Raw genomic sequence first — 27,424 nt, forward strand, 5'->3', positions numbered from 1 at the left:
GAGCATGTATAGCGTGACATTTGGGAATCCATGGTGGTGGGTCTTCTCAGTGTGTCTTACAAATTGGATCAGCTTTGCCCTTTCGGCCAAAGGTGAAGCTTACAGTAGCTGCTAACTGTGGCAATGAATTCATTTAGGATGAATGACCATGTATTCCCATTTGGGATTGTCTCCATCATTACCCTTTAGCTGCCAGTGTAGCATCACATCCAAGATCTATCTTGGTAGAAGAGGCTTGGTAGAAGATATTAAGTTAAACAGTCTCTCTTGGCAGTCACCTTGGTAATCATAGAATATCAGGGTTGGAAGGGACCTCAGGAAGTCATCTAGTCTAATCCCATGCTCAAAGCAGGACCAATCCCCAATTAAATCTTTTTTTTTTTTTCTTCAAAAAAAAAATTAAAAAAAAAACCCCTACACTTCTCATGCCAGCTGAACCCCCTTCCACAACTGAGGCCTGGTCTACACTACGCGTTTAAACCGATTTTAGCAGCGTTAAACCGATTTAACGCCATACCCATCGACACTACGAGGCCCTTTATATCGATATAAAGGGCTCTTTAAATCAGTTTCTCTACTCCTCCCCAACGAGAGGAGTAGCTCTAAAATTGGTATTACCATGTCAGATTAGGGTTAGTGTGGCCGCAAATCGATGGTATTGGCCTCCGGGCGGTATCCCACAGTGCATCACTGTGATGCAGTGGCCAGGTAAACAGGAAAAAGCCCGTGAACTTTTGAATTTCATTTCCTGTTTGCCCAGCATGGAGCTCTGATCAGCAGGGGTGGCGATGCAGTCCCAAATCCAAAAAGAGCTCCAGCATGGACCATACGGGAGATACTGGATCTGATCGCTGTATGGGGAGACAAATCTGTTCTATCAGAGCTCCGTTACAGAAGACGAAATGCCAAAGCATTTGAAAAAAATCTCCAGGCTACACAGTGCTGCGTGACAAGAGTAACGGAAAGCCAAAGAATCAAATGGACGCTCATGGAGGGAGGGAGGGGATACTGAGGAGTCCAGCTATCCCACAGTCCCTGCAGTCTCCGAAAACTATTTTCATTCTTGGCTGAGCTCCCAGTGCCTGTAGGTTCAAACACATTGTGCAGTGTGGTTCAGGGTATAGCTTGTCAATTTACTCCCTCCCCCCACCACGTGGAAAAAAAAAGGGAAAGAAATCGTTTCTTGACTTTTTTCAGTGTCGCTCTATATCTACTGAATGCTGCTGGTAGACGCGATGCTGCAGCAGTGAAGAGCAGTATCCGCTCCTCTCCCCTCCCCGGTGCCAGACGGTGCAGTAGGACTGGTAACCGTCCTTCTTATCAACCCGTGAGTGCTCCTGGCTGACTTCGGGTGAGGCTGGCTGGGAGCGGCTGGGTAAAAATAGGAATGATTCCCGGTCATTCCCAGTAGATGGTACAGAATGGCTGGTAACCGTCCTCATCATAGCAACTGGGGGCTGAGCTCCATCAGCCCCCTCCCTTTCCTGTGTAAAGAAAAGATTCTGTACTGCCTGGACTATCAAAGCAGCGGGATGCTGGGCTCCTCTCCCCCGCACCGCTTAATGTCCTGCCTGGACTGTCATAGCACTGGAAGGCTGCCTCCCCCTCATTTTATCTCACTAACAAGTCACTGTTTCTTATTCCTGCATTCTTTATAACTTCATGACACAAATAGGGGGGACACTGCCACGGTAGCCCAGGAAGGTTGGGGGAGGAGGGAAGCAACGAGTGGGGTTGTTGCAGAGGCACCCTCCCGTGAATGGCATGTAGCTCATAATTTCTGCGGGATCTGACATGGAGCAGCTGTGCTCTCTGATACACTGGTTCTCTAGTACACTTGCCCCATATTCTAGGCAAGACTGACTCTATTTTTAGAAACCATAAAGGAGGGATTGACTCGGTGAGTCATTCCCAGTTTTGCCTTTGCGCCCCCGGCCGACCTCAGCCAGGGGCACACATGATAGCAGCAGACAGTACAGAACGACAGATAACCGTCATCTTACTGCCTGTTTACAATGGCAGCAGACGGTACAGAACGACTGATAACTGTCTCTGCTATCATGCAAAAGAAAACGAATGTTGCTGTGTAGTGCTGCAGTAACGTCTCTGGTAGTGGCATCCAGTACACATACGGTGACAGTTAAAAGAAAGCTGAACGGGCTCCATGGTTGCCCTGCTATGGCGTCTGCCAGGGCAATCCAGGGAAAAAGGGCGCGAAATTATTGTCTGCCATTGTTTTCCCGGAGGAAGGAATGAGTGACGACATTTACCCAGAACCACCTGCGACAATGATTTTTGCCCCATCAGGCACTGGGATCTCAACCCAGAATTCCAAGGGGCGGGGGAGACTGCAGGAACTATGGGATAGCTACAGAATAGCTACCCACAGTGCAGCGCTCCGGAAATCGACACTAGCCTCGGACCATGGACGCACACCGCCGAATTAATGTGCTTAGTGTGGCCGCGTGCACTCGACTTTATACAATCTGTTTTACAAAACCGGTTTATGTAAAATCGGAATAATCCTGTAGTGTAGACGTACCCTAAGAATGGCAGCAGAATGCTAATTTCACTATATACAGAAAGACAACTTTAAGCTAAATGGACCCCCACCACGGTAGTGTAAATAGATCCACCCTCACAGTACATGCTTTGTGCCATGGCACCCCTCCCTCAAGGCATCACAACTCTAAGCATGTATCACAAGAATTTGTCTAGTTTTTACAAACTATAGATATGTACAGTTTATAACCAGGATTTTCTAGCCAATAACCATATAGTAAGAACACTTTACAAATAAAAAAAAATGCTTGAAACATAATTTGTTGCTGTCACTCAGAACTCTCTCTCTTCTTGGCTTACATGAAAATTATCTGTTTGTTCTAAAGTATCAAAATCAATCCAGCTAGATTTTAGGAGAGAGGCCACGTATCTCCAAGGTTTGAATACTACTAGGCCTCTGCTTTTCTTCCGGAAATGTATTTAAATGGTATCAGCAAGAGAAATGTAAGCTATGAAACTCCTTTTTGGGGAATGTTAATTGGTACTGTTTGGTGTACCAGGAGAAAGTAAATGAAATGCCTCTTACACCCCCAGTTCAGAGGAGTGGCAGCATCTGTGTGGAGCTCTGCTCATCAGGGCAGCTGCAGGGCAGAGGAAGACAACTGTGGTACCCGGTTAGCCAGTGTTACAGAACCTGGGCTCCCGCACCTAAGGAATTCTGAAGATGAAGCTGGAGGTCTGAAAGAGGTGACCCAGTGGATCTTTGCTATCACTGGCTTGCATGATGTCTCTGAAGCTTTGTATGGTACAGAAAACAGTCATCTGCTAGTGCTGCGATAAAGCATCAGATTGTTACTTTTCTTTTCTGGTGGTTAAAATGTTGCATGGAAAAGATTTATTAACCTGAACAGCAAATACAAAGTTTTCCAGGCTAACATTGCAGATCCTACGCTGCTTTGTGTGCTTGTCTTCCCAGGAACAACCCAAACTTGAGAGTCTGGCTTCAAACAACAAAAGCCAAAGAACTCACATTTTAGAAGCTTTTTGTACATCATGTGTTAAAGCTAAATTCCCACCATTATGCCCTTTTGTGTTAAACTTGTTTAAATACAAACAACAAGCAGCATTGCTGCACTGTTTTTCATGGTGAGTAGCAATTCAGCTTTAGAGATTGCTGCTTATAGTGATCAGTCATCTCTCTGTATCATGGATTACGCTATGAAATCCAATCCCATTGGTATTAGTGTGTTTGCCCCAGATTTATGCTGATCAGTGGGGCATTAAATGTATATGATAAGCAGGAATTTCACACCATTCAGAATGTCAGTCAGCTGCAGGTAAATTATCTTGCAGCTTGTGGGAAGACCTGCTAGAGCCAGTTACTACCTGACTGACTTGCGATAGCACCGAAATGCCTGGTAGAATTTCCTCTGCCCTGGCAGAATGGGAGAATTTGCATCTCTGCTTGCGTCTAATTTGCATTTTCGCTATTTTATAGAACTGTATGTAGTGATCATTCAGATATAACAGTAAAAAACCAGCCTTGCATAAGTCTGTTCTTACAACCCTTCTGAGCCACTCCAGTGTGTCATGTAAACTTGCTTAAAGAGAAGTCTCTTATGCCCGTGACCTGTAGACACACCAGTGAATGCAGAAGGGAGTTGTTTGTGTTCATCAAAGGGAAGAATATACACACAAAGGGATATCCTTATCCCTTATCCTTATCAGTGTCCCTTTGTGTGTATGCTACTGCACAGTAAAATACCCTATGAAATTAGACTGGAAAGGGGTGACCATCGCTAGGCAGGAGCCATTCTTAAAAGTTAAGTATCTTGGCTGTTTAGTGGTGAAACCAACAAATTCCAAAATGGACTCGCTTATGTGATGCATCAATCAGTGACCAATCTCTGCTGACGCAGTAACATCCGGGAATGAGAGAAACTTATTCAGGACTGGGAGTCAGATGTCAGGGAAACATGAAAATATAAAACTCTTCTCGCATGTCAAATGCATGCTTGAGCTCTCAGGTCCCGTTGAAAAGCACTGTAGAAGTGACCAATGCTGGTGGTGCATTTGTAAGCCTGTGTTAACGGAGCCCTGAACGGAAGTAGGTTCAGGCTTTCATTTTATCACTTGGCAAATTGCCGGTGACACACTGAAATGCAGTTATGCTGCAGTGTTTTGGGAGAATATCCAGTGATTTGATTTTGTTCTCCCCAACTCAGCTCCTGAGTCCTGCTGAATTCCCTCATCTGAATGGCAGCCTGCTAGGCATCCTTTCAGTATCTTGGCATTCTAGGCTTCAGAGCGACACTGTTCCAGTGACACCTTGGTAAAAATACCCAGATAAAATGTGCCATTTGCGTACAGTACAAACTGTACCAAGGCTTTAGCTGAAGCCTTCAACAAGTCACCACAGCATTAATAAAACAGTGAGAAACTAAGACCTGTCAGAGATGCGGTTTGCATGCTGATGAGGGAAACTTTCCCAGCATTCTCATGGGGGTTGTACTTTTGTTGTGAGTTTCCTGTGCTGCCTGGCTGCCGTGAGATGCTGCTGAAGCTTTGGGTGACTGAGCTTGTTCAGATTGTGTTTTCCAAGTCTGATATGTCCTGTTCAGTGGGCCTTAGACTAGACTAGCTCCTTTGCTCTTATCGGTATCCCTTTGTCAGTTTTAATCTCATTCTGGGCCTGGAGATTGTGGGTTCGAATCCTACATCTGTCCTTGGTCCGGCGCCGAAGGTGGACAATGCAGTAGGCATCTCCTGGTTAACCTGGCCTAGGTGACAGCTCCAGGCAGAAATTAAAAACAACAACAACAATCTATCTTTCAAACTGCCTTCTCTTAGTAACAGATTGCAATGTCCAGGGCTGTGTGTGAGTGCTAGTGAGGGACATGTAATGACTAATGTGCTGGCCTCTGGTCCCTGCAGCATCAGTCACTAACTCACACACCTTCGGATCCCTAGGGTATGAAAGCAGAATTCCAGCCCTAAGAGACGAGGACACTCATCACAAGGAAGTTCCTTTTCTCAAAGAGTGGGATAAATTAAAACAAATTCAAACTGGCCTTGCTGAAGTCACCCAATGCTTTGTAATTCCTTGTCCTTCTATAGGAGAATGTAGACCCGCTTTGGTACAAAGGATCCTCCGAGAGAAGGGGCAAAGCATGAGCGCCATGTAGCTCTAATTGTGTTTAATTTGCTGCCTAGAAGGAGTCCTTGAAAATGAGTCACGCTGAAGAAAGTCAAACGTTTCCCTTGGATTCTGATGGTGTGCGCCCTCCAGCTCCGGACAAACTGCTTAACAGAGATGCTAACAGCAGCCTGTGTGGTCTGAACAAAGAGGAATCCAGTGGGAAACCCCTGGGGAATGAACTGTTAGAAAAGGAAGATACTGATGTAGAAGATGCAGTTTCTGTGGCTTATGAACAGTCAGGAACTCCGGGGGAAAGGACAGCGGAGGGGACACATGTGGTCAGCAGTCAAGGGCATCCCGTAGCTGCGTCGCCAGATGTTAGAGCTGCTGAGACAGATCAGATGGAAAGTGTGGCTGTCACCATTGACGCTGTGTCTGTCAGTGAAAAGATTGTAAATGGAATGAGGGAAGAAGCAGCTGATCTGGAAACCGACAGCAAGCTGGATGCTGGCAAAGTAAGAAATCTGCCTGCCTGCAGCCTCCACTGCTTTGTAAGGCCCTCAGTCAGGAGAGCACTTTAAGCATGTGCTTAAATCCCATTGACTGTATACAATAGGGCTTGTCATGGACTTAAAGTGAAGCATGTGTGTAAGTGCTTTCCTAGTAGTAATGCATTCCTGAATTGTGGTGCAAGTGCTCTACAAATTCCTAGTTTTGTCTCTAGAAAACCCCTTCTTTATTGCACGTAAGAAGTGCTGTCCAGAACATCCAACAGGCAAAGACCCTGAACTGGGTTATATGCTTCAAATCTTTAGAAGAGAAATAAGACTCAGGTTTCAGTGCTGCCATCTGTAGTAGGCAAGCTGGTTTTTACAGCAACCTGATAGCTTTCTTTGACAGGGTAACAAGCCTTGCGGCTAGCAGGGAAGTGCTAGATGTGGTATATCAATAAGGCTTTTGATACTTGCATGACCACCTCATAAACTAAGGGAAATACAGTCTAGACGGAGCTACTATAAGGTGGGTGCGTAACTGATTGATTGGAAATCCGTTCCCAGAGAGTAGTTATCAGTGGTTCACAGTCATGCTCGAAGGGCATAACGAGTGGGGTCCCGCAGGGATTGGTTCTGGGTCTGGTTCTGTTCAATATCTTTATAAGTGATTTAGATAAAGGCACAGAGAGTACACTTACAAAGTTTGTGGATGATACCAAGCTAGAAGGGGTTGAAGTACTTGGGAGAATTGGATTAAAATTTAACATGATCTGGACAAACTGGAGAAATGGTCTGAAGTAAATAGGACGAAATTCAATAAAGACAAATGGAAAGTGCTCCACTTAGGAAGGAACAATCAATTGCACCCATACAAAATGGGAGATGACTGCCTAGGAAGGAGTGCCGCGGAAAGGGATCTGGGGGTCATAGTGCATCACAAGCTAAACATGAGTCCACAATGTAGCACTGTTGCAAAAAAAGCAAACAGTCTGGCTGTATTAGCAGGAGTGTTGTAGTCAAGACCCGATAAATAATTCTTCCGCTCTACTCTGCGCTGATTAGGCCTCAGCTGGAGTATTGTGTCCAGTTCTGGGCATCACATTTCAGGCAAGATATGGACAAATTGGAGAAAGTCCAGAGAAGAGCAACAAAAATATTAAAGTTCTAGAAAACACGTCCTGTGAGGGAAGATTGAAAAAAATTGGGTTTGTTTACTCTAGAGAAGAGTAGACTGACGGGAGGACATAAAAAGTTGTTACGAGGAGGAGGGAGAAAAATTGTTCACTGAAAACAGGAGAAGAAGCAATGGGCTTAAATTGCAGCAAAGGAGGATTAGGTTGGACATTAAGCACTGGAATAAATTGCCCAGGGAGGTTGTGGAATCTCTGTCATTGGAGGTTTTTCAGAGCAGGTTAGACAAATATCTGTCAGGGATGATCTAGATAATACTTAGTCCCGCCGTGAGTGCAGGGGACTGGACTAGTGACCTCTCGAGGTCCTTCCCAGTCCCATGACTCTATCCTTCTGTGTTCTCACTGTACCCAGCTGTCAGTGGTTTCTCTTGGCTTGTTGAGAGATGGGGGAGATGTGTAAAATAAGTTACCAGTTCTGATATTTACAGCTCCAAGGAAGGATGCTGAAGGGAGGGTCTGAGGCTGGAGGGGACCAAACCTCTGGGAGTTGATGCCAGATGTGGATAGACTCTGCAGAATGTGATACTTTCCAGCACACACATCACATTTCCCACCATTCTTCCACTGAGACCCCAGAAAGCAGCCAAGCCAATAAGCAAGGTGTTTTACAGTGCAGTCTCTGGTGAGAGTCAGAGCCTCAAGTGCTCCCATTCCAGCAGGGTATGTTAACTCTCTGCCTCCTGGAGCTGAGTCCAAACAGATGTACAGTGTCCAGTTCATAGACAGCATATCCCAAAAGGCTAATCCCTCCGCAGTCTGACTCAGGTTCATAAAGTTAAGCATGTGTGTAAGTTTTGCAGGACTGGGGCATAGGGCTCATTCCAGTACACTCTTACCCCCAGGAGTTGTACTTGCTCTGAGCATAGCCCTTTTAAAGACCAGGTGCTGCTCACGGTGGTAGATGCTACAGTTGTGGTGTGTTCCAGGCAACGTGGGGTCTCGAGTGGGAGAAATAGAGAAGCTAGGTGTGAGGCTTGAGCTGGGTGCCAGAGCAGCAGGCTGGACTTAGGGAGGGAATAATGGTCAGAATTGGCAGTGGTTGGAGTTGTGAAGATCTTTGCAGGCAAAGTGGAGGAGCTTAAGTTCTGTGCGGACGCCGTTCATCAAGGGATGTCCAAATGCTGTGGAGACAATCTGAAGAGCACTTCTTTACCCTCTCCAACCCCTTCTCCTCCAAAAGCCCTTTCTCTCTGCAAAGTGGTGTCTTGTGGTTGTCTGTGGGTCACACCTTTAGAAATGCCTTTTGTGTAGTGTCTAAGAAACCTGGGCGTGTCTCTGTGGTTTGTACAGATTGGATTTGTCTTCCTAGTACCTATAGGTCTGCTTTGTGTTGGGAATGGCCATGTAAACATGCGAGAACACAGACTGTAATGTAACTGTATCGATTTTGGGTTTTTAAAGGAGTCCGAGGCCAGTGAGCACGTGAAAGAATTGCAGGTTTCTGACCGTTCCGATCATGAGCTGCTTCGTCTAACGGTGAGTCCTCTGGCATCAACCTTGTGTTCCTCTATGAGCACTCAGCAAATGAGTCCTCAGGCCTCCTGCAGTCCCCTATCCCTATCTCCCCACTGCTGGGAAAGAACTTTACGGGGTGGCCCAAACCAACACAATATTTTGCACTTGGAGAGCCTTGCTTCCAAGGGTCTCCAAACACTTTTTTTAAAGGCTTGGCTCAGTATAACTCCATTCCACTGCTGGGGAAACCCAGACCCCAAGAACTGAAGTGCCTGGACTAAGGTCTCACTGCGAGTCAGTGGTAGAGTATGGAATGGAACCCAGCTCTGACTCTGGGGATATGCAGACCTGTGAGCCAGTGTGTTACCCTCTATCTCCGCACGTGTGAGCTCTGCTGGAGATTGGACTGTATATCAGCTCCCTGCCTCACCAGCAAACTCCTCTAGGCTCTCCCAGCCCAAACCTCACCTGGCAGGTAGCAATCAGTGAACTCCAGTCCCCAAGCTCCTCAGAGATGGCTCTCTTCAACACATGGACTCTGTCACCATTCACTAACAGAGGATATTCAGGTGTCATATTGCATCTTATTAATGTAACTGGAGTACACACACCCCTTCCTTCAAACACAGCATTGAGTTGGTTTATAGCAAAAATAAATCAAGTTCATGAACAAAAGGACACAGGTTAAGTGATATCAGTTAGTTGGGATAAAGGTAGAAATGGTTACATGCAATTAAAAGTGAAAACAGAAAGTCTAAAATTTAATCTACCAAGATTACAGTCTTTGTTTAAGACATTTTCTCTCGCCTACAGTCTGTCAGAATGGCCAAAATGGGTCAGACTAATGGTCCATCTAGTTCAATATCCTGTCATTCAACGGTGGCCAGTGCCAGGTGCTTCAAAGCAGATGAACAGAACAGGGCAACTATCAAGTGATCCATCCCACATTGTCCAGACCCACTCTGGCAGTCAGAGATTTAGAGACACTAAGAGCATGGGGTTGCATCCCTGACCATCTTAGCTAATAGCAATTGATGGACCTATCTTCCTTTAATGTATCTAATTCTTTTTTTAATCCAGTTATACTTTTGGCCTTCACAACATCCTGTCAATGAGTTCCACAGGCTGACTGTGCATTGTGTGAAGAAGTACTTCCTTTTGTTTGTTTTAAACCTACTGCCTATTCATTTCATTGGGTGACCCCTAGTTCTTGTGTTATGTGAAGGAGAAATAACACTTCCCTATTCACTTTTTTCACACCATTCATGATTTTATAGACCTCTATTATAGCCCCCTTAGTCATCTCTTTTCCAAGCTAAAAGTTGGGACCCCTAGTCATTTTTGTTGCCCTTGTCGGTATCTTTTCTATTTCTAATGTATTTTTTTCTGAGTTGATGTGACCAGAACTGCATATCCCTGGCTGTGGTAGGTCTGTGTCCTGACTCCTGGGGATCTTTGTTAGAACCTATGTATCCATCTGAAACCAGCCCCTTCTCTTTATTTTTTCTTTTAGGACTTTGGTTTCCAAAGTAGGATCTCTGAGCAGGTCCTGGATATGGATATTCTTTCTGCTGCTCTGGACAGCCCCAAGGTTGAGGTGAGTGGTGGCTGTGCAGTCAGCGATGGAGCTGTGGATGGGGGATAATGTGCTCTGCAGAGGAGGATGGCTCTGGCCTTGTATGAGGCTGTATGAAGGGAAACCAGAAGTGCAGTGTGGAGGCCACACAGTGAGGAGTGGCAGAGCTGGGCTTAAAATCACGGTCTGCTTGAGTCCTAGTGCAGTGCCCTGTCCATGCTGAATGCAGAGCACAGCCAAATGCAGAGGCAGCTGCAATATGTTCCTTAGCTGGAAAGCTAGTTCCCGTTCAGAGCCAGCGTACACATACCTTGTAGTGTCTCTGTATGGGCGTGTTGCCTTTCCTCGGATCCCTCTTTCTCTGGTGATTGTTGGTGGGACAGTGAGTGTATTTTATATTTTCCTGCTGCGTGTGTGTGTTTCTCTTTTTTCTCCTAAGTGGATGGGTGGGATTTGGATAATGGAAAATGATGTAGGGAAAAAAATAAGCAAGTGTTCCAAGAAAACCAGAGGCTGACTTGCTTGGACAGGTATCAGGCGCCCAGGCCGCTTACATTTTTTGTGGGTGTTGCCTAATTTGTCTGGGTCAATGTGACATGTGAACAGAGGTGTGGGTTTGTGGTGTGGCGAGTGAGTTGCCCCATCCAGGAAGCGACTGAATGAGGGCAGTTCTGGTTGAAGGAGGTTTCTGTGCATCTGGAGGTTTTATCTGTGTGTCTCCAGTTTGTTACCAAGCCAATTTTACCTCACCCACTGTACAAGGTAAGCTTGGCAGTGCATCAGCTGAAGGAGTGCGCTGCATTGTATGTCAGTAAGCATTGGGTCAGGGCTCCAGCTGCGGTTTATTCAGCCTTGATCTGACTGTAAGTGAGTCAATCAGCCGAGTGGAAGACACCCCAAGTGACAAACTCGCCACCTGTCTGGCAGAGAGTAGAAGTCCAAGTTTGCTTAGGTGGCGTTTGGAGAATACACCTGTCCTCTTTTGCCTAATAATGAAGATAATCTGGTTTGAAAGGAAAACAAAATACGTGCCTGTTGTATATTTTCCTCTCTCCTTTTTGCTTCAGCATATAAGTATCATGCATACAAATTCCTCATTGGATCAGACACATTATGAGTTTATTACAGCCTTGTCTCGAGGAAAGAGAGGTGGGTTTGAAATGGTGCCCCCTGCTGAACTGCAGCTGCTCCTTTGTGTTGAGAGAGGATGTTTTCAAATGACACTTCTGGTTGGTTAGAATGTGTTTATTTCTACAGAAGGGGCTTGCTTTTGCTTTGGCAAAATATCCTGTTTCTTGAAATAAAATTGCTTATGTGACAGCTGAGCGACCAGTGTTCGGGTTTGAGTTTCTCAGTGAATACTCTGTGTTGGGATCTGCAGTAGATGAACTCAGTGGCTCAGCAGAGGCCGCACTGTCTGTTGTCTAGAGTGAGGGACTGGGCTCACGCACTCCCGATGAATAAGGCACTCCACTCTCCTCACCCTGCCCCTGAATCCTCCTCCTATAGATGGGGCTAACTCCTGCCTGGAGGAAGGGTAGAACGCTCTGGTGTTTGCCAAGAGCTTTGAGATCTCCGATGAAGATTTTATGTAGACTGGAAATATTTTTCCTGGCCTCTCTTTAGGGCTGGAAGGGAGGTGAAGTCTCTTCTGTAGGATAATGATGATGTTTTTCATTTGACTCTGAGAACAGCCTTATTCATATTGGTCTGATCTATACTAGCATTTTCCCTCCTGGTGATCCCATTATTGCTACGCCTGGCTCTGCTCCAGCAGTGTACCTAGGGACCAGGTGCCACAGCCCCAGCCATGTTAACTCGTTGCTGTCTAGACAGGCTCTGAGCAGGCTTAGAGGACACAGTGTTTAAGCTGCTGACATTCGGCTCCACCAGTGAAGCTGCATCAATGGTAGCAATAGTGGTAAAAGGCTAATTTAGAAACAGACGCAGGACCTGATCTAATTCCCTTTGAAGTCAATGGGAATCCTTATCTTGCCTTCTTTGGGCTTTGATCATACCCTTAGAAAGGAATTGGGCTAGACTGACCTCTTGAAGAACAGCTTGTCATTTCTCCTCCCCTTCTGTCTCCCCCCTCAATCTTGTGTTTCATCCTGAGTCTGGCCGGTTTCACAGATCTGCGTCCCAGCAGAACAGGAGACCGGACTAATACCACCACTTTGCTCTTATCCAGGATCCCCACGGGACAGGACTGAGGTAGCGGAGGGGAAGGGACTTGCCCACAGCCACACAGTGATTCAGTGGCAGAACCAGGATTTAAACCCCAGACCTCCTGACTCCCAGCCCAAAGCTGTCCCCGGGGCTAGAACGCTGATGCACTGCGGAAGAAACAGGCTAACCCCAGCTTATAAAAATGAACCTGAGCAGTTCCTTTAATCGCAGTGTCAAGGGGTGCAGGTCGTTTCAGTTAGAGAGAAAGTGACCGAGTGAGAGCCAGGTGACAGCCCTCAGTGTAGGCTCCCCACCAATGTCTCTAGTAGGGGAATGAGATCTTTCTAGGAATAAAAATAGCCATTTGTGCTTTCAAAGGTGACAGTAACAGATCCCATCTGAAGCCAGGGAATGTTTGCTGAGCTGCCCAGTACTTAGGACCTGAAGCCATTAATTGCTTGGGGCAGGAGAGAGGGAGCTGCCTAGGAGAGGTCTGACTGGGTTGATGTGATGAGGTGTGACAGCACTAGCAGGGAATCCTTCTGCTCATTGCTCTACTAGAAATTTGCATAAATCATTGCTATTTATAATTTCATTATTTTTAAAATGTTGGCCCTGCCCCTTAGTGCACTTCCATATGGCAAAGTCACTGCCTCAGCTCCTTAGCGCTGAGCTACCAAGGAGTGTGCGGGGAGCCTCCGATCGATCGAAAGATGGACTCTTAACACTTTCCCTTCCAGAGGGGCACTCCTCTCACAGGAGTGACAGCTGGATTGCAGGAAGGCCTTAGGTCCAGGACGTGTTGCCTTTAATGGTCCATGCCTTGCCTTCCCTGAGTGGAGGGGGAGGCTGTTTCTGATGCCCTAGCCTTGTTCTCATCTGTTGGATTGGTTCTCTATCTGAGACTGAGTTGTCTGCTTCTCACCCCCCCTTATGTTCCTAGGCAGCTTCTAAACTTCCAGGCTCCTTGGTTTCCTCTCTGCCCTGCCAGAAGATCCCCACTGTCCTTTGGCAATTGTGCAAGGCTGCTTTGTGAAACGTGGCATCGCAGTCGCTCCCAGGGGATGCTAGCAAGGGAGCCTTCCTGCCCCGGAGTCCCAAGGGCGTTCCCTGTGAGAGGGCAGTTTGTCGCCATGTGGTGGGGTCTGACTCCACCTGTACAACCCGGAGCCTGGCCCCTCATGCTCTGATGCTGTCCTGGAGAGAAGCCATGGCATAGGACTGAGTCGGGGGGTGGGGGTCTGTTCCCAGCTCAGCCACTCACTCCTGCTGTGAATTTGGCCTCTCATTTCACTTCTGTGTCTCTGTTTCCTTTCCTGTAAAATTGGGCTAGGAACTCAGGCCAACATTTTCAAAAGTGACAAGTGGTTTTGGTGCCCAACTTGACTTTCCAAGGTGCTGAGCCCCCGCACTCTGAAAACCTTTTCAGGTGTCTCAACTTGGACCCCAAAATCACTAGAGCATTCAAAACATCTTGCAAGGGGGCTGTTAGGTTTATTAGTGTTTGTAAAGCTCTGTAAGGTCTCTTTTGTGCATCAGAGAGGGACAGAGCATTTTGATTTTAGCAATTGCTTGGACTGTTTTCTGAGGGCCAGTTTGTTTGCTGCCTCGGTGTGATGCTCAGCTACAGGGACAAAGCAGCACAGGCTTCCCTCATCTCTTCTGCAGAACGACTGTAAAGTCTCAAGAGTAATGGAGTCTGCAAACCCCACACCGTTTGCTTTTACCTGCAGGCCCAGGGGCTGGGAGAAGAGGAAAAGGACCAAAGCGAAGCCAGCTTAGAAGAAGAGCAAAGCAAAAGACCCAAAGCTGCTGAGAGGTATGGTATAGTGAGGCCAGTACTACAAACGATGGATGTAGAGGTCTTGATCCTCATTGCTCTCCTATCCAGCTTACACCTGAGGCTATTGTAGTGTGATCATTGCAACCCCAGCAGGAATCACCTTGTTAAGCTGTAGAAACCCTGGGCTGTTTATCTTAAGGTCTTTTCCTTCGTCTTTCACTTTCTTCTCCTCTTTTTTCCCCTCTCCCCTGCTGTCTCAGCGGGTTCAGTGCTGCTTCAGGCCTCTGGCTGGGTAGGCAAGCAAACGATGTACCTTTCATCTCCCTGAAAACTCCACCAGAGAGCGCCAACTTCTTGTTTCCCTTAAGGCTATTTGGCTTTTCTCTAAGGCTAGGAAACTTTTCTTTTCTTCTCTGTTGCTGACCTGGGTGAACATAGCTAACATTTGGCAGTCCTATCAGGATGCTCTGGACTAGTTCAAATCTTCTGTTGTGGCTCATGGCATTTAACTATGGGAGACTGTCACTACATGTCACTTATCAGATTATTCAGCGTCTGAAGCAGCCCCTCCCAGTCCACTTTGTACTGGGCCTCTTGGAATATCAGTACTGTGCAGTTAGCTTATCAGTGGCTAAATGCTCTCCGGTGACAGGACGGCTCCCTGTTAATGACAATGGATGAATCCAGCCCTGACCTAAGTGGAACCAATTCCATTTATTTACATGAGGGTGCATTCCTACAGCAGGCAGAATGGACCCAGTGTCTATACTAGACTATTTTGTGTCATGGTCTGTTGAAGCTTTAATTCTGGAGAGCAACATTTTCTATCCCAGGGACAATCTGGACATCCTAACACTTAGTTACTGCAGGGACTGGAAGATGTTTGTTTGTTTTTGTTTTTTCTATTTGTGGTGACAAGTTTAAAAATACAGAAATGTTCTGACCACAGCAGGTCAGTCTTCCGGCAAGTCTCTCCTGGGAGCTGTAGAATGTTTTGTTTGCAGAGGAAATGTGTGTTAGACACCTAATCTCCATGTGTAGTTTCATAGTATTCTGGTGTGTTGGGCATTTGGGAACCACGGTCCTGTGCCCTAGTGCTGAAGATGGCCCTGTTCCAAAAAGGATGATGGGGAGAGACTGATCTGTAGTAGTTGTTACAACCTGCCATAGACACTGGTGAACCCTGTGCACTTGTGCTCGGAGATGCTGCTCATACAAAGGCTCCCTGAAAATACATCCTCTGTGCAGCAAACATCTTATCACTCTATACCTGCTTCCCAGAGCTCTCTTCATTCTTCATTCCTCCTCTTTGCTGGTAAAGCTGCTTTGTACTTGTCTAGTGTCTCTTGTCTTTCTGCCTCTGAAATGCTGTAGGGCTGCAGATATGAGCATGCCTGCTGGTATTTCCAGCTGTAGTTCAGATACAGTGTAGATATTGCTAATGGGGGTTGGTTTGTCTTCAGATATGCTTTGGGAAATTCTCCAAGGGCTTGGAAAAGAAGGGAAAATTTCCCTGGAAAGGGATTCAGCATTTAGAGATTGACAGACACTTACTTATGCCCCAGCCACCTATTAGTCTTTCAATGCTTGCGACTCCTACGCTGGTTTGGAGGATGGAAGGGAGCTGTTGTTTTGCCCTTAGGCAACAACAGAGTTGGACTAATTAGCTGGTACCCTCAGCAGGTATGCAGTGCTGTTGCAGATGTGTGCACCCGTCACTTTGGCTTTGCATCTTGGTCTCCCTCCATCCTGTTTAAATGGAGGAAGCAGTGGAGTGCACTTTTCACTAATCTGTTATTCTGTTACCTTTTTACTGCTGCGAAGTGAGAGGGACCAGCGCCCCTTCAGTGCTTGCAAAATGGCCGAAGAGAAGTGTTTAAGTTTCGAGAACGCCAGCCAGGAAGAGACTGCTGCCTTGGAGCAAAAGGAGGGATCGCTGGATAGTCCAAAGGAGGAGGAGCCTGCAACCCCTCACCAGGCGTAAGGGCTCGACTTAAATTCCTCTGGCGCTCTGAACAGGAGAGTTCTTGCCTTCTTGTATGCTGTTCTCGTATGTGACCCCTGCTGAATGTGAGATGTGGCTTGGTGCTTTCAGTTGAGATTCTCAGTCGGCGCTGGGAGAATGAGTTCAAAACCAAGAGCACTGCAAGGTGCAGCTCCAAAGTGCGCATGTTCCTAAGGTGCTGTTTTGCCGCCAGTCCTGCAACCAATAGCCCAATGTGTCAATTGTCTGTATTAGGGAAAATGAAATAGCTGCTGTTCTTGCCCAGCCACTGGGCCTTATACAGTCAGGTGTCATGATATAATCACTAAGCGTTAGAAAATTCAGGTTAAGAGTTAGATTATCAGGTTCATTCCTAGGCAGTGCAGAAATGATTGAAGTAAGATTTGCTCACTTCCTGCTTGGAAGAGAGCACTTCAGCGTCTCTGTGTGGTTAGAAAGGCCAGCCATGCCTATCTAGTTTTATGCCAGAGAGCTGATTCCTCAAAGTATAATTGCTGAGCACTGCTGAGATCAGAGTCACAAATATCAAATGCGTTTAACTGCCATCCGTGAACGGTGGATTGCACCTTGGCTTGTTTTATCTGGTGAAATCACAGCCCAAGCTGGTAGAACTAGAGTCCCCAGTAAAGGCCAGTGGCTTATTGCTTACTAAACTGGCTGCCTTTGCAGTCAGGTGCCTGCAGTCCTACAGCAACAGATCTTGGTGGAAACAGTCTTGCAGATTTTTGTGTCTCTGCTGAAAAAAACACCAGGGGTAACTGGGCAGAACTGGTGGTGCCCTCACAGGGTACATGCAACTTTTGAGACAATCTGTGCTCACTGGTAGGGAAGTGTGAGGGTGTCTCAATGGAGTGTTCAGGAAAATACGTGCCTTGAAAAACAGGGAATAGTTTGTATAAATACTTTTAAAAAACGAAAATTGAGGTAGGAGGGGTGGAAAATGACAACAAGGAGCTTGGAGTGTTGTCCAGCTCAGGATGATAAGCTTTGGGCATTGTTACATGTAGCGTTAGCATGGGCTATGTATTGGGAGGTACCATGGCAGTATTAGGAGTGCATGATTTATCTATAGCCCCAAGGACCCCCGCACCCCACACTGCTTGCATTCTCTGTAGTGGCTGCACCCTTTTTCTGGTGTTACTGACATCACTGAATTCCCTGGTCCCCGGCAGCGTCGCGGAGCCTCTGCCTCAGTTCAGCGGAGTCAGAGCATGCCAAGGCCTGCAGCTTTCGATCTCGCTACCCGGGAAGCAGAATTTTCATTTTGTATCTAGACCAGTGCAGTTTTTCCCCGCCTGGAGCCTCTTTCAGGCCTCATAACTTTGCTGCCCTTTGAAAAAGCTTAATTAGAAACAGATTGGTTTTCTCTTGAATTTTCGGAGATCCTATTGCTGTCTATTACCGGAGGCTGGCAAGCTTCCAGCACATTTATATAACTGATTCAGAAAAACACCTCATCCATAAGTAGCATGTTCGTTTGAGCCAGACACTCCCTGGTTTGCTTTAGCTGGTGAAAGGGTGAAGCTGGCTAAGTAAAATCACCAGTCCCGGTATAAACAATGTTCCCATTGCAGACTATGGGAATGCGTGCAGACTAGAGAATCGGGTGACTAGCCAAATGAAGAGAAGGCAGAGCTCTCTCTGAACATACAGGTGCAGTGGAAAGAGTGCCATTTTTGTGCATGGTTCTTGTGTATTTGAAGAGCCCTGGCTTTGACCTGGTAAGCTCAAGCAGGGTTATTACCGAATTACATTTTCTTTTTGAACTCTTGACTTCTTTCTCTTTTTTTCTTTCCTTTTTCTCCCTCCATCCCCATGACTGCTATTCACCAGAATATTTGTGGGGAAGCCTCAGCTTTTCCCTTTTACAAGCAGACTTCCTTCTAACTCATGCCACAGCTCATCTTCCTTTAACTATAAACACGAGCCCACTGCATAGGCTGGAAAAGAGAGCGAGACAGAGTTTCCAAAGTCCTTGGCTGTTGGGCTCTTTCGAACATGTGGCCATACAAGCATGCGTTGTCATGACCTGTGGCCTTTCTATATTCGCACAGTGGGAAGGTGCTGCTGCCAGAATTGGTGAAAGGTCACATCATCCAGACACTGGTGCTCTCCTGGCTTAAAGAGGCGAAGGAGAAACTCTTCTCCCTTGCCCTCTTTTGCGCAATCTTGAGGACCACGGCGTCCTTGTGAAGATCAGCAAATTCAGGCAGTGGCTGGATGAGAAGGGGAGAACCGGTGGCCTCCATTCCGCTAGTGTTTCAATGTAGGTATTCCCATCAGAAGCCCCGCAGCTGTGGGAGGGTGGTGCAGGGAGGAAAGCAGTCACTTAGATATCCTCAGTATCCCAAGGCTGATCTTTACCCTTTCCACCAAGGAGGCTGTGCTGTGTGTCTGTTGGAGAAGCTGAGGCATGAAGAGGGGAAGCTGCTTTCCTAGGTCACTCAGCATGGCAGCAGCGAAGCCAGGACTAGAATCCAGCTCTCCCAAGTCCCTGTCGTGTTTGGTTTAATGGTTCTTTTTAGAGGCATTGCTGTGGTGCTGTGCCCAGTGATAGCTGAACAGTGTGTCCTTGCTGGTTCCCAAGCAAGAAAGCTACCTTTGGTCACAATCCAGGCCAAGCTGAGAGAGGGTGTTCTGGAGCTTTTTCATCCCTCTCTCTGCGTAACGTTTGTCTGAATGCGTTCTCATTCCACTTGAGTGAAGAAGGCTGAGTTTCAGAGCCCCGAGCTTCCTCTGAGGTCCTCGCCTCGAGTGTTCTCCCAGGGTTATAGATAAGTCACTGACTAGTTAATTACCTGTACCAGGGACTTTGCTGAACAAGCAAACCAGATTAGAAATCGGGGCATGGCAGAGATCAGGAAGAGCATTGAGATGTTTCCCGTACCCTTGTCTGAATTAGTCTGGCACTTCAGTTAATCGACTTCTGCCTGTCCTCTGTAGCACTGGTGCAGCCCCATCAAACCTCCTGCTTGTTTTCTAATATCCCCTGTGACCTGAGGCCTCCTCCCACAGTGTCACCTGGCCAGTGAGAGGGTTGGCATTGCATCGTGAGCTGGCAAGGAGCCCTCTGTGTACTTTGTGGTTGGGGGATCTGGGGTCCCTTGGCCAGGGCCGCCCAGAGGATTCCGGGGGCCTGGGGCCATCGGCGGCAGGCGGCTCCGGTGGACCTCCCGCAGGCGTGCCTGTGGAGGGTCCGCTGGTCCCGTGGCTCTGGTGGAGCATCCGCAGCCATGCCTGCGGGAGGTCCACTAAAGCCGTGGGACCGGCAAGCGACAGGGTGCCCCCATTGCGCCGAAATTCTAGAGCCGGCCCTGTTCGGCGGTGGGGGGCCCTTCCGTTCTGGGACCCGCCGCCGAAGTGCCCCGAAGACCTGCGGCGGAGGCCCTCCGCCGGCGAATTACCGCCGAAGCAGGACCCGCCGCCGAAGTGCAGCCCGCTCTTCGGCGGTAATTCGGTGGCGGGGGTCCCCGCCGCACGTCTTCGGGGCACTTCGGCGGCGGGTCCCTGAACGGAAGGGCCCCCCGCCACCGAATCACCGCCGAAGAGCGGGCTGCACTTCGGCGGCAGGTCCCGCTTTGGCGGTAATGCGATGGCGGGGGGTCCTTCCGCCCCGGAGCGGAAGGACTCCCCCGCCAGCAAGGACCGGTAGCGGAAGAAGCTCCGGGGCCTGGCCCCACAAGAGTTTTCTGGAGCCCCCGAGCGAGTGAAGGACCCCGCTCCAGGGGCCCCGAAAAACTCTCGTGGGGGCCCATGCGGAGCCTGGGGCCTGGGGCAAATTGCCCCTCTTGCCTCCCCCTCTGGGCGGCCCTGCCCTTGGCAGAACCCTAATGGCTGGAGTAGCTCAGTGGCTGGCGCCAACTTTGCCAACCTCATGTGCAGGTTACCGAACTGGAGGGGCAAGGTTTTGCATTCATGGGCTTTTCTCGTTGTTCTTGTTTTCTTTTGACCCCTTTAGCTGAAGGTCCAGCGGCCTTGTGCCAGCTCAGGTGCTCTGAATTTGGCCAGTTAAGTGGGCATGGCAGCACCTGGGGCTATAAAGGATCAGGGTGAATCAGAGAGGGAGGAGGTCCTCGAAGAGGGCTGTAGGAGGTTCCTGGGGGAAAGCTGAAGGCAGGAGAGGGGTTTGCCTATTGACCTCCCCAAGGCTGAGGCAAGGACTGGAGCGCTGGTGCTGAAGGCAGCAAAAAAGCAGAGGGCTGGCTCACTTGTAAGCCAAAGAGCTGTAGCTGACGGCCGGAGAGGGCTGACAGCCGGCAAGCAGCAGAGGGGCTTACCCACTACCCTCTCCGCACCGGAGAGCTGGACCCAGCGGACCAGTGTGGGGGCCCAGGGATGTGATGGGTGCTTCCTGGTGTGGATGATCTCCCAGCAGAGAGACTGAGGGGTTCCCACTGGGAAGAGTGCATTGCAGTCCAGCTGTCCTGGCAGAAGAACAGGAGAGGACCGAAGAAGAACCTGGGTGTGGTGGAAGAGGGCAGAGTGCAGTAAGTGCTAAGTCAATGGACTAGTTATTGTGGGACTTTAAGGACCATGTGCACTGGAGGTGACAAATGGTCTGGTTTTGGGGCTTTTTCACGGACCGTTTGCGTGATGTTTTAGTAATAAACTGGCTCCCAGGAGGGGTGTTTCTGAGGCGAGAGAGTTTGTGTGATGTTATGGGGACTGTGGAGGAGGGAAGCTGAGGCAGGCTGCCTGTTTGGCTGTAGCTTGCCACAGGAGGGCGCCTTGGCCTGCCTTATGAAGACATGTGTTCCACTTGGAGTTCTGCTTACCCATCCTCCCTGCTGCCTGAGCCAACTGTGAGGCTTAGCCACTGTCCTGTTTCCTGCATATGCTAGAGGTATTCTTTGGGTCTGTTTTTCACGACAGAATAATTGTTCCCCAGAGGTTAGTCTGTTTTCCTGCCCATTCAGCTGAGACCTTTCTGGCCTATAGGGAAACAAAAGGCAGCTGCCAAATCCTGCTGCTGCTCTATGTGAGCCATTCTCCGAGCCCAGGCCCAACGAGCCCGTAGAACATATGCTGTCATACTATAGTCACTGCATGAGACTGCTGCTTAGTGCATTTGGCCTTTCAGAGTGAGCCCATTGTTCTCCAGGCCGTGCTGAGATTCTGCCTCTTCCCTTGTAACTCCTTACTGTCTGTATTCCAGTAGTACCCAGAAGCGTCAGTTGTGGCTCCATTGTCACCAAGCACTTTTCCCCCAGCCTGACACTCATGCACTGAGGTTCTGGCACATCTTGCAAGCAAAGTGGTGATGGGCCAGTACAGAACAGGAGTAGGCGATATCCAAGGATGCTACAGGAGGAGGGGTCCTTCCCTGTCTTCAGTATTGGATTCAATCAGTGGTGCTTGGGGACTCTTGCTGGAGGTGCTATCTTTGGAAGGAAATCTAAAACTCATGCCCTGGCTGCATGTCATTTGTACTTGTTGAGAGCTCTCTTTGTAAGAGTTGTGGTGTTAACCCTGCTGTGCTGCTGGTTAAATTCCAACTTGGTAATGACATGCTGCCTCCCTGACTTTCCCCCTGCAGTCCCAACTGGAGACAAGGCAAGTGGTGTAATTGTATAAAGAGTGTTGGGGTGGCTCAGTTCTCCAGACATGCTCAGAGGAACATCAAGAGGATAAGTTGTGAGGTGAAGCACATTCCATTTCTTCCCCACCCCCACCCCAGTGCTTGCACCCACTTACACCACCCTTCATCCCTTGTCGTGCAGAGCTGGTCAGCAGCTGCTGTGCTCCAGTCCAGAGGTAGCTACATACCAGTGGTAGGGGCAGTGCTTTCTGTGTATCCCCTTAGCTGGCGTTTTACATGGCTTTGAGATCCTTGCAGGGTAGGTGGAGTGGTACTGTTCTCACTGCATTAGCCAGTTCTCGTTATCCTGTTTTAAAGACAGCTTTTTTATTTTCTGGCAGACAACTTGAGGAGGAAATCAAGCAAGTGATGTCCTTGAACTGGCCTTCTGCAGAATCCCTGAACGAAATAGCCAGGGAGCAGGAGCAGGAGCTGGAGCAAGAAAAAGAGCGTTTACTGCAAGCCAAGGAGGAGAGGGTTCGGCGATTCCAGGAGGAGTTGAGGCAAGAGGAGGAGGAAGAAGCTCAAGTGCTTCATCAGCAGAAAGAGAAGTCCCTCTGGTAATACTCTAACTCATCCTGCAGCCCCCAAACCTTCCCCTGCTGTGACTCATTGCTGGAGACCCCATGCTTGTGCTGTACCACTGTCTGCCATCCCTGTGATCCTGAGGGGTCTGCAAGCCACTGTGTCTCCCGTGGAAAAGAGACTGGTGTCACTTTGCCAACGTCTTGGATCCAGGGGACTGGGCTGGGATTTTTGGGTGAAGAAGAATGAGGGACTTGTTTTACCTCCTCAGGCTCCGTGCTGCGCATGACAGTCTGTGCATCTCACAGACAATAACATTCTGCTATAAACGCTGCTTATGGACACGATGTAAATCCTTGGCGTGTATGTGCAGTGTGTGCATCTGTGTCTGGGTAAAGCTCTTGGTGGTTCCAGCATAGAGCAGGGAGCCTTTTCCTCCTAGTCCAGTGGGAAGAGCTGTGATCTGATACAAATGTAGCTTTCAGCATATGCACCTGTCTCTCAGCTTGTAAACCTGGGTAAAGTATCCTTCTCTGTGCTCAGTGGTTTACAGCGTGGCAGATGTTCAAGCCTAGGCTAAGTGGCAGTGATAGAATTGGAAATTGGAGCATCAGGGCACATGGGGTTACTCCAGGAGTGCCACATGCTGAATTCCCAGGTACTTCAGAACAAGGCTTTTAGGAGCGGGGAATGTGTCCAGTTATACGTCAAAGCCCGGTCAGGCTGCATGGGCTTGAAGGTTACCCAGGGAGCTGAACCTTGTCAGAAGCTTCAGGTTCTCTGTTTAAAACTTTCAGTGTTGCTTCTGCACTCAGCCTCTGGGTCGTGTTTGTGCTGGTTCTGTTAAATATGCTCCTTGCAGTGTGCTGAGCAGACCAAGAAGCATCTTCCTGAACAGTGCTGTGGGGAATCCGAGAAATGTCAGACTGGAAGGCACCGCAAGAGACCATTGAGTGCAGTCCCCTGCTCTGAGGCAGGATCAGGTGAACCTAGACCATCCCTGACAGGTGTTTGTCCAGCCTGTTCATAAAAACCTCCAGTGACGGGGATTCCACAGCCTCCCTTGGAGCCTATTCCAGAGCTTACCTCCCCTTAGAGTTAGACCGCTTTTCCCAATATCTAACCTTTATCTCCCTTGCTGCAGATTAACTCATAGACTCATAGACTCCAGGACTGGAAGGGACCTCGAGAGGTCATCAAGTCCAGTCCCCTGCCCTCATGGCAGGACCAGATATTGTCTAGACCATCCCTAATAGACATTTATCTAACCTACTCTTAAATATCTCCAGAGATGGAGATTCCACAACTTCCCTAGGCAATCTATTCCAGTGTTTAACTACCCTGACAGTTAGGAACTTTTTCCTAATGTCCAACCTAAATCTCCCTTGCTGCAGTTTAAGCCCATTGCTTCTTGTTCTATCATTGGAGGCTAAGGTGAACAAGTTTTTTCCCTCCTCCTGATGACACCCTTTTAGATACTTGAAAACTGCTATCATGTCCCCTCTCAGTCTTCTCTTTTCCAAACTAAACAAACCCAATTCTTTCAGCCTTCCTTCATAGGTCATGTTCTCAAGACCTTTAATCATTCTTGTTGCTCTTCTCTGGACCCTCTCCAATTTTTCCACATCTTTCTTGAAATGCAGTGCCCAGAACTGGACACAGTAGTCCAGCTGAGGCCTGACCAGTGCAGAGTAAAGCGGAAGAATGGCTTCTCGTGTCTTGTTTACAACACACCTGTTAATGCATCCCAGAATCATGTTTGCTTTTTTTGCAACAGTATCTCACACGATTACTTCTTGTCCTGCCTTCAGTGAACATGGAGAACATCTGATCACTGCCCTCTTTATAACCGCCCTTAATGTATTTGAAGACTGTTCTCAGGTCCCTCTGAGTCATCTGTGCTCAAGACTAAACATGCCCAGTTTTTTTTAACCTTTCCTCATAGGTCAGATTTTTAAACCTTTTATCATTTTTGTTGCTCTCCTTGGACTCCTCCATTTTATCCACTTTTTTCTTAGTGTGGTGCCGAGAACTGGACACAGCACTCCATCTGAGGCCTCGCCAGTGCCGAGTTGAGGGGCAGTCACCTCCTGTGTCTCATGTGACATTCACTATTAACCACACCAGTGAATATTAGCCTGTTTGATAACTTGACGCTTTCTCAGGGTGCCTGGAACTGAGAGTTCCCCTGTTACCCCCCCAGCTCAGTGAGAGGCAGGCTGTCTTGTAGCAGCTCCCTGATGCTGACACCCCTTCAGTCACTCAAGCACTCTCCTCTGAGCTCTGCCAGCCCTTGGTGCACTCCAGTCTCCGAACTCCTCAGAATCGTTCCCGTTTAGTGTCCAGCCCCCTCCCTGGAATTACCAGGTTCACTGTTCCTAAGGGGAACTGTGTACGCACACAACTGAATCCGCTGAGTATCTGCTCCAATCTAACAGCACAGCACTGGATTCTACTTATAGTGAAAACAAATGGGGTTATTAACAAAGATGAAGATTTAAGAGATAGTGAGCAAAGATAATAAGAACAGCAAGTTCCTTTTAAAACAAAAGGTACAGTACATTTCTTAGCATCTACACGTAACTTTCAGTAGGCTAAAATCCTTGTCTAAAGCACTTTCTCACTTAATGCAACCTCCCAGCGTCACTAGCCATCATGGCCAGGATCCATAACTTTCATGAATGCAGAAAGTGCTGTCCTGTTATCCTCAGCGATGGATAACAAAATGTCTTATTTGTCTTCCTCTTATACCACCAAAGTTCACTGTCTTTGTACCCCAGAGAGAGAACAACCCCTGGGGTTTGGTCTCTGGCCTTCGCCCATCCCTTCGTTTACTCCATATGCAGATTTGGCCTGCCGTGTTTAATTTACATTTGTCCAAGACTCCTCTTATCGCCTATCTGGAAGAAACCTGTTCGTGAGCTCTGCCTTAATCCAAAATCCTTGCAACCCTGCCCTGCTTGCCATAGTCTACAAACTTTAAGTGTACTCGCTCTGCCATTATCCAAATCATTGACGAAGATATTGAATAGAACTGGACCCGGGACAGATCCCTGTGGAACTCCATTCAATATGCCTTTCCAGCTTGACTGTGAACCACGTTACAGTAGCTTTGTCTAGGCCAGTAGTTCTCAACCAAAATTTAACACATTGGCCATTGCTGCGTTTTCTGTTTATTGTCTTTCCTCCTCATTTAGTGATGGGCCTACCCTGTTCCTGGTCTTCCTTTGCTTCCCAGCATTGTAAAATGCTTTCTTGTTACCCTTTATATTCTTAGCTGGTTTAATCTCATTTTATGCTTTGGCCTTTCTTATCTTGTCCCTAAATGCTTGTGGCGTTTTGTTTTACACTCAGCATTTTGCAGTTGGACCTATTTTCCACTCTGTGTATGACTCCTTTTTTTGAAATAGCAGCAAAGAGTCCGGTTAGCCTTATAGACTAACAGACATATTGGAGGATCCGACAAACTGGGTATTCACCCACGAAAGCTCATGCTCCAATACGTCTGTTAGTCTATAAGGTACCACAGGACTCTTTGCTGCTTTTACAGATCCAGACTAACACGGCTACCCCTCTGATACTTTTTTTTGAATTGTAAGTCATTGAAGATCTCCTGGTTTAGTCAGGGTGGTTTCTTACCATACTTCCTATTTTTTCCTTTGCGTTGGTGTAGTTTGCTCTTGTGCCCTTAATAATGTCTCTTTAAAAAACTGCCAACTCTCCTGAACTCTTTTTTCCCTTTAAACTTGCTTCCAATGGGATCTTACCTTCCAATTCTCTGCACTTCAAGAAGGTAGACTTTATCAGATTCATTGTGTTTATTCTGCTCTTTTCCCTCCTACCATTCCTTAGAATCATGAACTGCATTATTTCGTGATCACTTTCACTCAGTCTGCCTTCCACCATCACATTCACAACTAGTTCCTCCCTGTTTGTCAGAATCGAGTCCAGAACAGCCTCTCCTCCAATCACTTCCTCCACCTCTTGTTGAGTTCAGACCAAGGCCTGGTCTACACTACGACTCTAGGTCGAATTTAGCAGCGTTACCTCGATTTAAGCCTGGACCCGTCCACACGACGAAGCCCTTTTTTTCAACTTAAAGGGCTCTTTCAATTGATTTATTTACTCCACCTCTGACGAGGGCATTAGCGCTGAAATCAGCCTTGTCGAGTCGAATTTGGGATCGTGTGAACGCAATTCAATGGTATTGGCCTCCGGCAGCTATCCCAGAGTGCTCTCAAGTCAGATGCACTGGCCAGGTAGACAGGAAAAGGCCTGTGAATTTTTGAATTTCATTTCCTGTTTGGCCAGCGTGATTGCAGAGCTCATCAGCATGATGTGCACATTGCCCAGGGCACATTGCCCGGCCCATACTTTGTGAGAAGTCTATGACCATGTCCCTCCCGTCACCGCGCTGCTGTCACCTCTTCACCTGGTTTTGCGTGAAACAATTGTCTGCAGTTGCTCTGCCGGAGGGAAGGGCGACTGACGACATGGCTTACAGGGTATTAAAATCAACAAAAGGGGTGGCTTTGCATCAAGGAGAAACACAAACAACTGTCACACAGAATGGCTCCCTCACGGATTGAACTCAAAACCCTGGGTTTAGCAGGCCACTGATTTCGCAAAACAAATCGGGTCAATTTCTTGTTTTGATCCATCTAGCTTTTACATCTTAGGCTGGCAGCAGACGGTGCAGTACGACTGCAAGCCACCATCGTCTCCTGGGTGCTCGGCAAGAGATGCTGCATTATGATTGCTAGCCATCATCATCTCGTGGCTGCTCACCAGGAGATGGTGTGGTACGAGTGCTAGCCATCATCATCTCGTGGCTGCTCACCAGGAGATGGTGTGGTACGAGTGCTAGCCATCATCATCTCCTGGGTGCTCGGCAGAAGATGGCAATGACCTGGCTGAGTCACTCCCATGTCTGCCCAGGCGCCCCTGACCAATCTCACCGAGGTCGGTGAAAAGAGCACCCAGGAATATGACGATGATGGCTACC

At 47.9% G+C, this 27,424-nt stretch overlaps 1 protein-coding gene across 13 annotated transcripts in view; it reads left to right on the forward strand.

Moving 5' to 3' along the window:
• CEP164 (centrosomal protein 164) overlaps positions 1-27,424 on the forward strand; it is a 96,505-nt gene that overhangs the window by 21,984 nt on the left and 47,097 nt on the right. For 7 of the 13 annotated variants that reach the window (XM_050921858.1, XM_050921861.1, XM_050921869.1 and 4 more), the window contains 7 exons: positions 3,097-3,249; positions 5,716-6,156; positions 8,730-8,804; positions 10,297-10,380; positions 14,262-14,347; positions 16,136-16,291; positions 22,236-22,454. In XM_050921858.1, the coding sequence (XP_050777815.1) occupies positions 3,097-3,249; positions 5,716-6,156; positions 8,730-8,804; positions 10,297-10,380; positions 14,262-14,347; positions 16,136-16,291; positions 22,236-22,454 (1,214 nt within the window). The remainder of the gene's footprint in view (positions 1-3,096; positions 3,250-5,715; positions 6,157-8,729; positions 8,805-10,296; positions 10,381-14,261; positions 14,348-16,135; positions 16,292-22,235; positions 22,455-27,424) is intronic. The other 6 variants (XM_050921863.1, XM_050921870.1, XM_050921859.1 and 3 more) reach the window with 5 other exon arrangements.

Source organism: Gopherus flavomarginatus, chromosome 13 (genome assembly GCF_025201925.1).
Source record: "Gopherus flavomarginatus isolate rGopFla2 chromosome 13, rGopFla2.mat.asm, whole genome shotgun sequence".
Classification (NCBI taxonomy): Eukaryota; Metazoa; Chordata; order Testudines; family Testudinidae; genus Gopherus; species Gopherus flavomarginatus.